Raw genomic sequence first — 17,142 nt, 5'->3', positions numbered from 1 at the left:
AGTGCGGCCACGCCCATGTGCACTTGTTATTTTTTTGTTTTTTTTTCAGTGCAGAGGTCGGGTGACGCCCCTCCCCGACTGCCTGTCCCTCCAGCATCAGCACCTCCAACCTGAACGACGCGAACCGCCGCCGAGATGCTCCGCGACCACAGCGCCTCCGAGCCGTGATGCTCCCCGGGTCGAGCGGCGGTGGCATGGACGAGCCGAGCAGCAGAGAGACGCTTGAGACGCTGGGTATATTAATTGTTTTGTGCACATTTATGCTGCCTCGCTGCCTCCATTCATGATGCACCATTCATGCATCCCTTAGAATGGAAGCACGTTGCGAGGAAAACATTAAAATATAGCCCTGTGTTTGTGTAGTGTCTCCTCTCTGAGCCTTGGAGCCACCCTCATTTGATGAAGTTTCTTTTGCAGTAGGTCAAAGTGATGAAGCCGTGGCCGCAGCCTGTTTCGCCTTTTCTCTTTTGAGGGCGCCGCACAAATGTAGGGCTAATACAAGCCAAGCAAACAAAGGCATCCAGCCCCCTGTGACGCACCTGCTGCCCTGTCGCCTCTTGACATGACAGCACAGCGCCGAAACAGGACCACCAGGATCAAGGGGCACCGACGTGCAGCCGGACGTGTGGACTCGATAAGGAATAAAGGAGCCGCCAGACGCACGGCGGAGGAGCAGCAGCAGCCCAGGGGAGGCCGGATTGCAGTTTCTGGGGACGAGCACCAAGGGCAGTGCGGCAGTCAGCAGACAGACCGGGGGAAGGAGGCTGCGGAGATCTGTGATACCTTCCCCCCACTCTCTGCTGCGCTCTCACCTTCACATCATCCCATTTACCACGAAAAGATGACGGCGGACGGTTTTATACACGTTCTGTGGTGACTTTAACTTCCGCAGTGATGCTATATTATTTATTCCCCCGTTTCTTCTCAACCAATCAGCGATGATTGGCAATTAAAAGATTGATCTGCTCTTCAGGCAAGGGTGGAACCCGGAGGAGACTGATGTGCATACTGGACAGGTGTAATTTGCCCCCTTCTTCACTGGTTGTGCTTACTTTGCTACTCGCCAGCGTTATGGGCTGCATTCAGAGCATCGCATGCAAGCCGCGCATCAGACGGGAGAATATTGTGGTGTACGAGGTGTCGGCCTCCATTGACCAGTGTCCGACCATCATTGAGGAGAACTCGCCCATAGTGCTGCGCTACAAGACGCCTTACTTCAGGGCCTCAGCAGGGATTGTGATGCCGCCGGTGCCCCGCAACGAAACTTGGGTGGTGGGCTGGATCCAAGCGTGCACCCAGATGGAGTTCTACAACACCTACGGTGACATCGGCATGTAAGTGTGGTTGTGGCAGATAGGGCTGGGTGATATGGACAAAATCAAATATCACCATATCTTTGACTGGATACCTCAGTATGGACACTGTGGCAATATTTTAATGATGACTTCTGGTGCTTTCATAAGATATTTAGGCCTACACAGATTTCTGAAAAACAATCATTAGTAATGTGGATATGATCAGCATACAGGGAGGTGAAATTGACAAAACAGCTATAACAGTCTGATCAGTTCAGAAAATTGCATGCCTTTATTGTATACAGCCTTTTAAATCAACACTTATGCCATATCATGATATTACAGTACAGTATCCAAGACGGTATGCCGATTTATATCACAATATCAATATTATGTCAATATATCGCCCCAGGCCTGACACACATTCAGAACCAAGTCCTCAGTTTTGAAGCTGGTACAGTCAGATAAAGGCTCTCACTCTGTCCTCCTCTGTCCACTGCCGCAGGTCCAGCTGGGAGTTGCCAGAACTGCGAGAGGGCCGGGTCAAGGCCATCAGCGACTCGGACGGGGTCAGCTACCCCTGGTACGGCAACACCACCGAGACGGTCACCCTCACCGGCCCCACGTCCAAGCCGTCGCGTCTCACGGTCAGCATGAATGACAACTTTTACCCCAGTGTGACCTGGGCGGTTCCCATCAGCAACAGCAACACGCCCATGTTGACCCACATCACCAGGGACCAGAGCTTCATCACCTGGCTGGTTGCCATGAACTCTGTCACCAAGGTAGGACAGTCAGACACACAGGTTTTAGCTGCAAACAAGTGAGAGAACAAAACAAAACAAAACAACTTGTAAGTGCTGGGGCAGCTACACTTTGCAGTTAATGAAGCTGGGGTGCAGACATCAAAACTGCAGCTTGCACGTCATAAACACAAACATACACACATAAAGAGTTTTCCAAGTTTCTTGTGGTAGTTGCATTTTGCAAAAAAAAAAACAAAAAAACAAAAAAAAAAACTTTAAAACAGTTTTGTGCATCACAGGTGTGCTTTACCCACTTGCAGCAGAATGAAGAACACTGTCTGTACAACTTTGGAAATTGTGGTGTCTCTGTCATTGCACGCTGATCAGTGACTGGCTGTGACAATACCACTTCTTCCAGCATTTTACTCTGTGGTGTAGTTTACACACTTTCTACTGAGTCACTACTTAAGCACTGCCATCATCTAGCATGAGTACTGTAAGGACAATGGGCCATTAACAATAAAGTGCTGCAAAAGTATGTGATCAAAATGTGTACAGTAGTCAAGAGTGTGTTCATTTTATGCCTTGGTGGAAGAGATATATAATATTTCCCCCAGGGAAAGTAGTCAGGCTGTTTTTTATTGTTGCTGTATCATTTAAGAACAAGAGCAGAACAGTCCCTTATTTTTGTTTTTGTATCACTTCGAGGCACTGCAGGTACAAAATGAATGCTCTTGTGTGAGGAAACTGGCATTAAATTCTCTTCCTATTGTTTTTACTAACCCATTTTTACCTCTTTCATTCAATCTAATGTCTCACCTAAAGACGATAAAAGAATCACAGTCTGTTTTCTTGTAAGATAAATGATGCACTATTTATTAGGATACCTATAAACTTGATGGCTTCTGTTGCCACTTTATCTGCTTAGTTTATTGCTGCTTTAACTATAATGGTTATCGGTCTGAAGGTGCTGTTATGTATTTAAATTTGTCTCCGACCGACTGAGCAGAGAACATAGTGCATAGTGCATAATCAATTGAGGTTTTTAAATGAATGCACTTTTCATGTACTGAACACAAACTGCACCACTCATACCAGTTGATGTCAACGTTTTGCCGTCTCCTTCCCCTGCAGGAGCGCATTGTGCTGCAGACGGTGCGGTGGCGGATGCGGGTGGACATTGCTGTGGACCCAGACATGCCGCTGGGCTCACGGGCGTCTCTGGTGGGTCGTCCCCACCAGGAGCAGCCTCACATCCTCAACTACCAGGAGCCCATTCCCCCTAATGCACTGGGGAGGCCGAACGCCAATGATGCCCAAGTGTTAATGTGGAGGCCCCGGCGAGGGGCGCCACTAGTGGTTATACCGCCGAAATAAGGGGGGTCAGCTGCAAAGACAAAGTGACGGCTCCCTCTCAGAGAAAATGGGAGATGTCAATGGGAATAAAGTGAATGAAGTAACGACGCCTACCTGAGAGGAGGGGATTTATGGTTTTCCTCAAGTTACCAATGGCTCGTTACCATTGATTTGAGTGGACCATTATGACAAATCACAGTGGATGTTATGCCTTGAATGTGGCACAGCGAGGTGTCAAATTGGAAGTCTACTGAAAACTGGTGCCAGGGGCCGCGAGGCATCGATGCCTGTTTGGCCCAGGCAAGTTTTGGGCCGTATTAGAGTTCTGCCTGCCCTTTGGCAAGGAAGGAACATTGTTTTTAGACGTACCACAGAAGTATAAGACCACAAAGAGAACTGCATCCCGCATCCTTTATGTAGATCTTATTGCATGAGAGAGTGAGAGAGAAAAAACTGTCCCTGAGAGGCATAAGAATAGCATTTCTTTTATATAACTTGATACCTGAAGACATTTTGATTGAAAATTAAGTTGCATCGCCCATTAAATCCTGCAGGCTGGATAAACTTTTGTCAGTGCCACTAATGGCCTTTTAGCACATTCAATACCACACTTAAAGGATGCATTCAGAAGTTTTAAAAGAGACAAAGTATTATATGAATCTTCTGTTAGGTTAAGATAAAACTCACACATCGATTCCGATTGTATTAAGAGCACCAACTTGGCATAAAGGTCTGGAAAAAGAATCTGCTGTAGTCTTGACTGGAGTTTTCTATGCACCAACATTTTTTTTTTTATCTCAAAAAGTAGCATCTGCACCCGTTTGCCTCACTAGTGCCAGTAATATTGTACTCATATGAGTGGCAGACTATAACAGGGCAAGGTGGAGCTGTTAAGTAATAGATTTGGACAAGTGCCATCCATCCTCATTTCAGACAAGAAGCTGATGTCGGTCTGGGTTATACATATGGGGCACCGGGTAGGATCAGTCTGGAATAGAGCCACACTGAACGTGTATATGATATTATATATGGTGGTATGATGGGCTGGAGTGGGGCACCAGGTCGTGTTATTGGCATTTTAAAGCAGATGTCCGTCACAGGATTGTTTTGGAATACAGCCATCAGCGATAACAAGGAGCAAGAGGCTGACATGATAGCAGTCAGGACTGTCATTTGGGGATCTGGGGATGGAGCCCATTAATAATAAGGCACACTGCACTGCCAAAACAAAGATACATGCATCATCCTGGGACAAGGGAAATCTATTCTTAATAGATTTCTCAATGTGGGATTGAACCAGACTGGGTCTTGACAGTGAGGATTGATTTGCAAAAGTTTTGAGGTATTCGCACAACAGCATGCAAGCATTTATTGTGAAGGCAAGACAACGTTTCAACCTCACTCGGTCTTTGTCAGACGCATTGATCACCGCAGCCTTTGTTAACCTTTTTAATATGTTATCTGGTCAGGAAATGACTTCATATAAATGAAGAGCTCCGCAAAGATTTTGTGTACATCTAGTTGCTGTCGTGTGGATGCTTTATTCAGTTGTTTTGTTTTTTTTTTTAATCCTGCACCAGCACTTAAGTCGATGTGTGTAATTTAATCTTTCAGTCTTGATTTGGGATAGTGCTGTTTTTTTTTAAATCGAAGGCATGTACAACATGAGCTTGGATAGGCGTTGTGCCATCGTATCCTCTCGCCGCGCTGAATTTGAAAATGGATCATGAGTAGGGCTGTTTGGAGGTTTCCTTAGAGACGTATAGAATAACGTGTTCCTGTGTCATGGCTATGGTGGGTCCAGTGGCTCATCCTGGTCCGTCTCCAAGTCCCTGCCTGCCACTCCACACAGAAGTCACATGACTCATCCTCCATCTGTGCTTCTCTCCAGGTTTAGGCCTCACCTTCCAATCTGCCTGCTCTTTCTCTCCCCTGTCTGTCCACCTCATCACATATCTCCAACCCAAACTACTGCTGTTCTCCCAGACTCAACAACTATGCAATGACACAGTGTTCTGAGTACATGAAAAAAAGGGAGAAAAAAAGAGAAAGATGACTTCTATTCATGAGCCTTAATTCTGTCTTCACACACTGAGGTTCTTCTCAAATAAAAATGCCAATTACAACCATGCAAAATACCCAAAAGAAGTTGAATTTACATAACATTTATTCAGCTTATCTACCTTTGTCAGTGCACCCAAACCCATTCAGCCATCTGTTGCTATAGAGACGGGTTTGGTTTTTCTGACACACACACACACACACTGCAACTGGAATAAAAAAACAAAAAACTGTTGAATCAAAATATTCATGGGTGTGTCTAAGTGTGTGTGTGTGTGTGTGCTCACGTCCCCTTTGAAGTAAGAAGAAAGAACAAGGCAGAGCTAGCTCTTTCAATAGAGCACCTTTATTTTTTTGTTCTGTCATAAAAACGATTTTTAAATTTATTTAAATGACAGATGAATGTGAGCGTTTGATATTAATGCTCAGACTTTGAGCAGCAAGGTCAAAGCACTCGCATCCCATCTCATCTTATAAAAAAAAGGACATTCAGCATCTTTGAACAGAAGTAACCCCTCCTCTTTGCAGCAAACGAGTGGCTCCTCATTTCACCACTAGAGGGAGCGCTCTGTCAAAGGTGCAGGAGCTGCTCTTCCTGTCTCTGAGGCAGGCACTCTGAACACAATCAAAACACTTTCATACACACTTTTAAAAACAAAACCCTTTCCCAATATCCCACAGTATATAAATACAAGATCAAGTATATAAAACTATAAAAAAAAATAGCAACATCAAGTTGGCAGAGGGGTCATGGTTGTGTCTCCCTTAAACTGCCATGAGTTCACTCATTAAGTTGTGAGCAAATTAAAACCAGCATTTGTAGAGTTGTAATAATTTGTGTGAGCATGAGATTTATTGCCCCCATACCAAGTTATTGATTTTGATTTCATTAAAAAAGAAGCTACAAAGCAAACGTCTTCATCACATTATTGATCCCCATCTGTCGTGCAAATCATCAGTAGTGTTGTTCCAGAGCAGCAGCAGGGCTCACTCACTCTCCACTCCGCCTGAGTCACAGCACTATCCATCTCTGTCTTGGATCTACCGTCATTTTCAGGAGGTAGCAACTTTCACTCCAGGTCTCTCATTCACACTTTGATGCTGCTGGTGGCGGATTTGCACTCAAGGCTGTAGAGAAATGTGGCGGCAATGACCAGCACTGCACCTGTGAAGAACACACTGAGACAGACGGGCAGGGGGAGGAGGAGGACAAGGAGACAGAATGTGGTGTCTGTGCTGATAAATTATTTGTAAAGCAAAAACGAGGAATGGGTGTACATGAGCATGTGTTGCATGTGTTTACCTGGTGGGGTTAAAGTCCTCCAACAAGAAGTAAGAAATAAGTGTGGACATGATAATCGAGAGAGAGGTAGCAAATCCTTTAAGGATGTTGTCTGCGTATTTGATCACTGCTGCGATGACCAGCCCACCCAGAGCCTGCGAACACAGCACAGAGAACACAGAGTCTGAACACCTCAGGATCACAATCAACAAAAACGCCTCAGGATCACAATCAACAAAAACACCTCAGGATCACAATCAACAAAAACACCTCAGGATCACAATCAACCAGAAAGGCCAAGTGTGCTCACACATACACGGCTTTTGACTCCAGTTTACAGTAACATCTAGTACTCACATGGATCACACAAAGGAAACATAAAAATAAAATAAAACAGACTAAAATATGAATAATAAATCAGAGTAATAATATTAGAAGTAATAGCAATAATAAAAATAAACAGGAAGTAACAAGGTATATCACATCTACACAGAAGTGTTGTTACAACTGTATGTGCAAGCACTTTATTTATGGCCAATGTACAGCAGTAATTACAAGTGTACATTTATATTGCAGAACAGAGTTATTTATGTCACATATGTGCAGAGGGGTTATCATGGCTGAATGTACAAGCAGTATGATGTGCAGAAAGCTATGCAGAAGAGGACTCTGTGAATGATTTACAGCAGAAGTTTTCAAACTCCGAGACTGTGGGCCTCCCCCCGGACAAAAAGCAGAGACAGGCATCCGCCTTCGCTTAATTCCTGGATATGTATGGGCTCATGTAGCAGCTATTTGATCCCACAGACGTCCAACAGCTGAGCTGAGAGCGCCTAACAATGCTGTTAAACTTAACTGTACACAGATGTATAAAAAAGGCTCAGTCTAAGTTTGTAAAATTACACGGAATGATCTGTGAACTCTTCAGCTGAATGAGAGATATTTAGGCTTTTCTACAGCCTGGTTCCTTTTGATGACTATCTGAAAATCGTTTTTTTTTTTTTTTTTTTTTTTTTTAAAGCATTAAGTCTCTGAGCCTCCCTGAAACAGTTTGGCGCCTCCCACTTTGAAAACCTTTCATTTACAGGAGCATAAAAAATGCACATTATATTGTAGACTGATGGTGTGTGTATTGTGCTGTCATTCTGCAAAATAATGATATGATGGGCTTATTTCTTGTGTACACACACACAAAGGCAAACACACAAGCACAAGCATCTGTAGAAACACACATGCAGGTAGACAAGCAGACACATGATGCACATTTACACTGAACACATGAAAGCAACAGAAATGACCCACTGTGCACGAAGAGAAGCACAACGCCGACTCGTACCTGTAAGACCACGACCGTGAAGGTGATTTTGTTGTAGCCCTGAAACATTCCAGACTCTCTCACCCTCTGGCCATCATACATTAACATTCCGATTAAACCAAACACGAAACCAAATAAACCTGAAGGAGGAAAAGGACAAGAGAGACATGAGAGAGGCCGGGGCTCCACATCTAGGAGATTTTGTATTTTGCTCAAGGACCTTCCAGCAAAACAAAGCTGATAAAGACAACAGCAAACATGCAGAGCTGAACCCAAACACAACGTCATCCACCCAGTCAGAGGCCCGCGCCACACACCTAGCTGGATGTTACGGACCCACACACTCTGCTTGGTCTCCTTGAGGATCTTCTCAAAGTAAACGCCAGCGAAGCCACTGGAAAAACAGGCGGTCAGCACGGCCATCAAGCCCACAAACTGGAAGCCTGCAGACAGCGACGTCTGCTGAGAAGCATCTGCAGACTCTGCAGGCCACTGCCGGAAGTTAAGGGTATATTTAAAATCTATAATCTCCAGCTATGAGACATATAAGTCATGTACGACAATAAACTGACAATCAATGTGAAATATCCCAACATTCAGAAAACAACCACATTACAGCCCCTTATAGCCAAGGCTATGAAAAATATTGTTGTTTTTTATTTCATTACTTTTAAAATTTAAGGTGTTGTTTTCAATCTCAATTTGAATTTCAGTTTAGTTGGAGTTCGTTGTCAGTGTGGGTATGGTAGTGTTTGTTATATATCTTACAAATTTTTATTTTTTGTTCTATCAAAAACAAGATGAAACCTAAATCATTTCACATTTGTATTTTATCTGGGTTAGTGTGACAAGCAGACTAGACAGTTTTTGTCCAGTTTTACTTTTTTCACAGCCTCATTATTTCTGGCAATATTTGGCAGATGATGGAAATGGTTAACACCTATTTATCATGACAGTTTTAGCTCAGTTTAATGAATCACTATACCAGAAATCACACAGCAGGTCAGCCTTTCTCTCCGTCTGCAGCAGCTTTAAAGGTGCAGCGTGTCAGGTACCTGCACTAGAGCCACTCCGGCCATCAGGATGAGCAGCGAGAGCCACTGGTTGCAGCCCAGCCTCTTCCCCAGCATGGTGACGGAGAACAGCGCAGTGGTGAGGATCTTCAGCTGGTAGGTAACCTGCACAACACCCAGGACACACACCACTGAGACAGAGAGCAAGGGGGCACACACAGGATACACACATGTAGCATTATTAAATGTAAGGGATAGGGGAAAACACCAGTGACAGTAAATTTCCCAATCCTATACACACTAGCAAAGATCTCTATTAACACACATATCCGTATTGCACTTAGAGCTGCTTTGGCCCTCTAACCAGTGCTGGCATACCACAACAGCACACACACACACACACACGCACACACACAATGGACCATGCACATTCAAATATAACCTGATAGGTGGCTGCATCCAGGTTGGATAAGGCAACATAGAGCAGATTGTTCTGCAGTGTGTAGATCCCTGCAGGAACGGCCAGCTTCATGGTCTCCATGGGCTTGTTCACAATCTCCTCCTTCAGGACCTGGTTCAGTGCCCGCACACTGAAATCTGGCAGAGGCACAGTTTGCTGGTGAGGAAGGGAACTTATTGGACCACCCAAGGAGTCAGACAATGGAGCAGCGCACGGGCCAAGCTGCCCTGGGCACTGCTGTTACCAGACACCCCCGGTATCCACAAGGTGGAGTAACGTTTCTGTGAGAAGTTATGTCTGTTAGTACAAACTGACTGGGAAACAGAGAGAGAGGGAGAGAGGGAGAGAGAGAGAGAGAGAGAGAGAGAGGGAGAGAGATTCCTACACTGTGTATTCCTGCACTGTGCTGATCTCTGTACATACATACATTTAATTACATTCATTTAAAAACAGACTGCAGTGTTTGTATAGTTCCCACTTTTTTGTATTGGCATACACTTCTAACTGCTGCTATATCTATATCTATATCTATAAATCTATATCTATATCTATATCTATATCTACATATGTAGAGAGAGAGAGAGAGAGAGAGAGAGAGAGTGAGAGAGAGATCCAGAGACCTCATTCCCCAATCACCCGCACCAAATCACACTCCCAGACACCCGACCCCACCCCCACTACTTACTGTGCTCTCTAAAGACAAGCAGGGTGCAGGCGAGGATCTTGAGCAACTCGGCTGACACCACAGCGGAGGAGGCCAGGTAGCGGGGGCCGTCTTCCTTCAGGGTGCGGGAGTAGCGCATGGTGAGCACCAGCGAGGTGGTCTGCACCACCAGCACCCCCAGGGACACATACTTCAGCCTCGTGGAGAGTGAGGAAGACATGGCCTCGGGGTCTGACAGCAGCAAAGGGACCTTCAGGAAGGACAGAAAACACAAAAAAAAGAGAGAGAGAGAGAGAGAGAGAAAAGAGATGATGGGGAAGCTAATGTGTCAGACTTTTTGTTCAAATCTGGGACAGTTAAATGGAGCAGAAAAACACCTGTTTAAGGGGTTGTAGTTAGCACCTATAAGAGCAATCTGTAGTACCGTTACTTCAGACTGGGCTCAGTGGGTGCTGCATGCCACTTGTACAGACAAGAGGAAGTGGGCAGTCAAGGAAAAAGTGATGCCACAGATGAAAAGATGACGTAGAAAGAGGGGAGGAAACTAAAAAGGCAGCACCACGCCGCAGACTTAAAACCACACAAGCTCCTGCAACAGCAAGCATCCACCTTGTTGAAGTGCCCTTGAGCAAGACACTAAATCCCTAAGAGCTCCAGGGTACTGAAAAGATACACTTTTCTTTTTAATGGAATCACCAGGATGTCACAAAGTCAGAAAAATAATATAGGGGCAGAGCAGGACAGACAGAAGGAGAGCAGCCTAATGCAGAATGACAGTAAATGCAGCAACACTGGAAAAAAAAAAAAAAAAAGCGAGAAAGATAGAGGCTGTTTGACAGACTGCACAGAAAATGAAAAGGCTGGAGAGTTTGGGAGAGGAGAGAGTGGAATGTTAGCTGGTAGTTTCAGGGAGTAAAGCTAGTAGATTTGGCCAGCCTCGAGGGGCTGCTGGACATTCCTGGGACCACTCTGCTTTTCTGGGACGGTACGATACACAGAACAAAGATCACACCAATAAGAAATAATTTGCATCAAGCAAAAATGTACTTTTGCATATTGTTTTTTTTTAAATAGTGTGTTATGGTCGCTAGGAAAAAGTAAAGTTGAATTTCATAATGTTTCATAAACACTGTAGTCCCTCAGTGACTGTAAAAAATTGGCAATGCGCTCAGCTCATAAGGTCACTGATACATCAAGGGTCCATGATGTTGGGATATTAAAATAAAAGGTGGAAAGATATCACATTGCCATGAAGGCATTTGTTTATTTATCACCTCTGATCATGGCTGTCGCTCTTTTAATAATGCATTTTGCACACATATATTTTGCATGGCAACATGTCATGTATAGCTTTGAATATATTTGAATATCATGTAGTCCACAGGCCATTTTAGGTTATTCATAGGCTTTTATGGATTTATGCTTCCATTAGGAGGAATAAGACAACAACCATAACCTAAATAAATTATAGTTTTGTAATTTTCATTGTTTTTTTTTTTCATTTGGTTTCATTTTTTACTTTTTTCCCCAATTCAGTTTAGTGTCAGCTAGTTGGTTTTTGGGTGAATTTGCTCATTTCAGTTTAGTTTTTAATGTTTAGTTTTAGTTATATTAGTTTCATTAGTTTAGCAGTTTTATTATATTTGTTTAAGTTCGTTTTTTATTATAATATGGATGGTGTCTGTCACGGTCAAGATTTGAGAAGTTCAGAATAGATTTTACAATCTAATCCAATCCGCACTTTGTGAAGGCAGCTGACTCCCAGTCTCAGTAAAACATCAGCACCAGCACCTCCTCATGCTGCTGTGTTGACACATTTGACCAAACTGATGAAAAACTAAAGACATTTTCTCTTTTAAATTTTATTTTACTTCCGTAAGTACACAATATTGCTTCAGCTGTTTTTTTAAATCATTATTATTGAAGTTAACTAAAATATTTTTTCACACCTAGTTTTAGTTTTTAGTTTAGTTATTAACCTTACTCATAACATCTCAAGGCTCAGAATGACATTCATCATTAACTTTGAATTAAATTGAACTGAATTGAAAGCTTTATTGTCATTATATAAAATATGACGAAATTACAAGGTGCTGCTCCACTGTGCTTGATACAACAAAATAACAACATTGAAAAAAGACAACATATACACAGCAACAAATAAAACAGTGCTAAAAAGATTTTTAAAAATAAATAAATAAATAGATAAAACCAGCTGTCAGTAGTCGTTAATTGCACGTGATAAGTAAATTGCACAGATATTGATATTGCACATATTATTGTTTGTTCAGTGTTCGTATAGACCAGGGAAAGAAATTGTTTTTCAGTCTTGAGGTCCGGGCTTTGATTGTAGATTTGATCTGTAACGCCTGCCTGAGGGCAACAGGTCAAACAGGTAATGATGCGGTTCGATGAGAGTCTTTGAGGATGGAACCGGTTCTGCTCAGGCATCTGGAGCTGGAGATCTCCTCTAAGGAGGGCAGAGGGCAGCCAATGATTTTCTGGGCTGTGTTGATTACCTTCCTATCTGCCGCTGAGCACCCAGCATACCACACCGTGATGCAATAAGTCAGTATGCTCTCTACTGTAGATCGGCAGAAGGTCACCAGCAGCTTCTGTTCGATTTTGTTTATCCTGAGAATCCTTAGGAAATGCGGTCGATGCTGGGCCTTCTTTGTCACTCTGCCAGCTGGTGTTTGTTGTCCAGGTGAGCTCCTCTGAGATGTGGACTCCCACGAATTTGAATGATGCCACCCTCTCCACCTGATCCCCATTGATGTAGAGTGGGGCCTGTTCCTCTCTTTTCCTCCTGAAGTCTATGATGACCTCCTTGGTTTTAGAAGTGTTCAGCAGGAGATTGTTGGCTGGACACCACTCTGCCAGCTGCTGGACTTCCTCCCTGTATGCCGCCTCATCAGGAGAGATGGGAGCCAAGTTGCACTTGTTGAGGTCTGTTGGTAAGAAAGTCCTTTACCCAGCTGCAGGTGGAGGGGGGGATGTGTAGGTCCAGTAGTTTGTTGATCAGGATGTCAGGGATGATGGTGTTAAACGCTGAGCTGAAATCTATGAAGAGCAGTCTGGCATAGCTGAAGGGCTAATGACAGGAGAGCTAGGAGCCGCTGCACAGACATCTTAACTCTTTTTTTTTTTTTTTTTTTGAAGTCTTGTTATCATTATTATTGAAGTTAACTAAAATGTTTTTTCACACCTAGTTTTAGCTTTTAGTTTAGTCATTAACCTTACTCATAACTTCTCAAGGCTAAGAATTCACAATGACATTTATCATTAACTTTGCTGATTGTTTGTCTTATATTTCCTGATCGAAGCACCTTATATCATCTTACCTGCTTTCCTTTATCACCTCAACCTCTCCACCCAACAAAATCAACACAATCCTCACGGCAGAAAACAAGATGTTCCAACAGACAAACCGTAAAAGGGCTGCTGGGGTAATGCTGCTCCGAGGCTGTGAAAGCAGATGTTTGTCAGCCACCTCCTCCTCCTGGAGCAGCAGCGGGGAGTGACATGGAGACATTGGAGAAGGACCTTTCCTGGTTTTTGCAAGGCCTCTTGGAGATGTGAGGATAACCAAGCATACAAACTAATGGCTTGGTGAAAATAATGATTAGACAGCCCACCAGCAAATTAGGAGAGACTGTGTACATCCTGTTCCTATTTGACTAGAAGCAAAGAAAATAAAGTCCATTGAGCAATCTGAATAAGCAGCCACATATGTAATACTGTACAAACACTGCTGTAAAAAAAAAGGGATGTGCAATGAGCTCTGAAGGCAGGACGGAGCGATGACGGAACAGAGGTGTGGTGTATGTTCAGCACACTGGCCTCCTTATGCAGCCCCTCTGACCAACAGGCAGAGCTGCACAATCCTCCTCTGTCTGTGTGACTTAATGTGTATTTCTGTGCAGAGTGTGAGTGTGTGAGGGGCAGGGCACTGAAAAGCAGCCACCAAGGCGAAAGCTGCCCCTTACACACCCAGCACACGCCAAAATTACTGCCAGATTCATAATTACATGTGCATAACAGGCCTTAGTCAATCAGGATTTGAGTATTTGGATACCGGCACTGTAAATCAAAGACACATTTTCACATTTTTGCAAAATGTTCTCTGATTTAGCTGCTTACACAGAAAGTCCTGTCATCTGTCGCTCAACAGACTCTCTTTCTAAATACATCAACCATGACAATTACACCATGAAGTTACTGACACGCCACATCTGTGCTAACTCAGATCCCCGGTCCCAAACAGCCCAACGCAAACATTTTAAGTGGATTTTATCATCAGGGGTTGTTTTCATCCTCTGTTTTTTCTCCTTCGGACTCTAACTTTGTTGGGTCCTCTTCAGATATTTTCTGTCAGAGCTCCAGAGGAGTGAATGAAATGAATATATTTTTTTTCTCTTATCACATGTTGCAAACGTGGCCATCTAGCTCCAAACCGGCCAGTCTGGATCTCAAAATCTGCACAAACCAGCTCTACTAAAAGCTGTGCCATTTATGAGAAACCTCACCTGACATTGTGGCAGAGGATGACATTGGATCCACGCCAGAGTAAACGATGGCAGAGTTTCATCTCTGGGTGCCAGTAGAGAGTGCACACTGCCTTCCATCCTGACATAGCCTCAACTTAGTCAACACTTTACACAGTACAATAGTGCACCAAACAGCGATTTACAACCCAAATGATGCTGTACGACTAGACTATATCACATACAGGTTTGTCATTAGGTTGATGGAAATTACTAAGTGTACCAGAGTTGGAATCGTCGTCCTCCTCCTCCTCCTCATCATCATAAATGCAAATATGAGGTTTGAATTGTAATTTCTATTACATGCAACAACAATGACTTCCTCTGAAGAAGGACTGGGTTGTGCAAGAAGTGTGAGCCTCTGAGTCAAAAAACCAGTTTGCTACAGTCATCCAAACATTTGAGGTCAAGTCACTTCAAGAACATGGTTTACAATAAGCATCTAGAGCCCAAGGACCAAATCCTGCCCAGCTTTCATGTTTGTACAATGGCATTGGCACCCTGCCCCGCACATTGTTTCAGACTGGACTGGGTGGTGGTTAGGACCTCACCGTACAATATAACAACACATAGGCCGTGATGCAATCTGTACCACAATACAACTGACAGATAAAGCATAGTAACAGAAAATACAACTTACTGCTCAGGCAACTGGATAGACTAATGAAATATACAAGATATTATCTGTCAAAATTAAAACACAATTAGCACGATGCACTTAAGACAGTGCACTAAAATGTAGGTGTTGTAACATCTTAATATGAGAATGAAATGCATAAATGATACTAATGATACAAGAGGCTATGAACCTCCACAGAATAACACATGGTATGATACTCAGCTCGTATTTGTTCCCTTTACATCTCTGGCTTTGGAGCAGCAAGAGGAACAAATGCTTCCACTGGGAGGGCATTTAGCTCCTAAACACCCCTCCTGAGTACATGATGGGATGTCTTTGCCAAAATACAACGATAGGCTGCAAAGCATCAGATAATGAGGAACACAGTGATCTGGCCTAACTCAAATCACACACAGGATTATCTGCAGGCCGGCTGAGGGTGGGACTACTCACTCCCCCTGCTCCACCTGGAGAACATTTGGGACAGGCCATGGGACAGCTCTCAATCTCTCCGTCAGGTAACACAATACCGGTGAGAAAAAAGCAGGTCAGATAAGCAGATCTGTGCAACTCTGCTTTGGAAGTGCAGAGTTTGCCACGATTTGATATCGCAGGCTGCCAGTGTGTGTGTGTGTGTGTGTGTGTGTGTGTGTGTGTGTGTGTGTGTGTGTGTGTGTGTGGTCAAGTAAATCCAAGCATATGTTCACCAAGCATATGTGAATCAGGAGGCGGATCTCTGGGGTAAAATAAAGGATTACGGGCAGGGGAGTTGTTTTAATGGGAGTTCACTCGGACAACAGCGACAACAAATATTGAACTTTTAACAACGTCACGGAGTTTCAGGATGTGTGCGTGTGTGTGTGTGTGTGTGTGTGTGTGTGTGTGTGTGTGTGTGTGTGTGTGTGTGTGTGAGAGAGAGAGAGAGAGAGAGAGAGAGAGAGAGAGAGCGGCGGTGTTTCTAATGGACAAACACACAAAGTAAAGGATCCGGGTCCTATAAAAAGCTGTCAGTCTGCTGATAACAGGATAATAAATGAGAGAGCGCAAACAGCCCATTCACTGGTTTAGTCAACATACTAATCCACGCCACTCCGAAAACATGTCATTCATAATTAAAGTGCACATAATCTACTTTAAATTGCTCATTTACACCAGGTTTCTCTACATAGGCTATTTTAGATTATTTATAACATTTTTTCCCATTTTTTTTTTCTCTCTGAGCTAGAGCTAACCCTAACTCTAACCCCCGTCCCGAATTCCATGGCATCAGTTCTGCCTCAGATTAAACACTCAGATTATCCTTTACCTGTAGGATTGGATCTGGTCTGATGAGACCTCATTCGCCGGACAGTCTTCGCCGTGTTTGACTCTTCGTTCCTCTTAAACTGATGATGCGGTTATTCCTTCTCTCTCTCTCTCTCTCTCTCTCTCTCTCTCTCTCTCTCTCTCTCTCTCTCTCTCTCTCTCTCTCACACACACACACACACACACACACACACACACACACACACGCACGCACATAAAGCCCCTCACGGCTTACAGGTCGCTGTGTTTGTCCTGCCGCTGAAGTCGGGACGCGGGTTTGAGCTTCACTCCGCTCTGCTGAATGAACTGACCAGAGATTTAATGACACCTGCTGGAGAAATATATTCATACCTCCAATCATATTTATAAGATCCTCAGTGTCACAGACAGCCTTATTAAGGAATATTATTTATTATTATATATCATAATATTACCAGAGATTTAATGATAACTGCTGGAGAAACATATTATGTATGTAT

General features: G+C 43.7%; 2 protein-coding genes across 4 annotated transcripts; one reads left to right on the top strand and one right to left on the bottom strand.

Moving 5' to 3' along the window:
* Nucleotides 1-7: 7 nt before the first annotated feature.
* fam78ba (family with sequence similarity 78 member Ba) lies at nt 8-4,358 on the top strand. The gene is made up of 3 exons (XM_030075333.1): nt 8-1,334; nt 1,801-2,080; nt 3,176-4,358. Exons 1-3 carry the CDS (start codon nt 1,000-1,002, stop codon nt 3,416-3,418), a joined length of 858 nt encoding a protein of 285 aa, XP_029931193.1. The 5' UTR covers nt 8-999; the 3' UTR covers nt 3,419-4,358.
* Nucleotides 2,009-16,924, bottom strand: slc35a3b (solute carrier family 35 member A3b). 3 transcript variants are annotated; one of them, XR_003929749.1, is made up of 9 exons: nt 16,665-16,924; nt 10,214-10,442; nt 9,511-9,665; nt 9,111-9,233; nt 8,373-8,547; nt 8,077-8,195; nt 6,762-6,895; nt 6,454-6,637; nt 2,009-2,108 (listed from the first exon to the last, which is right to left on the bottom strand). XR_003929749.1 is itself a non-coding variant. In XM_030075332.1 (8 exons), exons 2-8 carry the CDS (start codon nt 10,410-10,412, stop codon nt 6,547-6,549), a joined length of 996 nt encoding a protein of 331 aa, XP_029931192.1. In that variant the 5' UTR covers nt 10,413-10,442; nt 16,665-16,924; the 3' UTR covers nt 5,735-6,546. The 3 variants fall into 3 exon arrangements, 1 of the variants encoding a protein (XP_029931192.1); XR_003929750.1 differs by lacking the exon at nt 2,009-2,108 and adding an exon at nt 5,320-5,392; XM_030075332.1 differs by lacking the exon at nt 2,009-2,108 and having other exon boundaries at nt 5,735-6,637.
* Nucleotides 16,925-17,142: the final 218 nt, after the last annotated feature.

Source organism: Myripristis murdjan, chromosome 17 (genome assembly GCF_902150065.1).
Source record: "Myripristis murdjan chromosome 17, fMyrMur1.1, whole genome shotgun sequence".
Classification (NCBI taxonomy): domain Eukaryota; kingdom Metazoa; phylum Chordata; class Actinopteri; order Holocentriformes; family Holocentridae; genus Myripristis; species Myripristis murdjan.
This window is presented reverse-complemented; position numbering and strand designations above follow the sequence as displayed.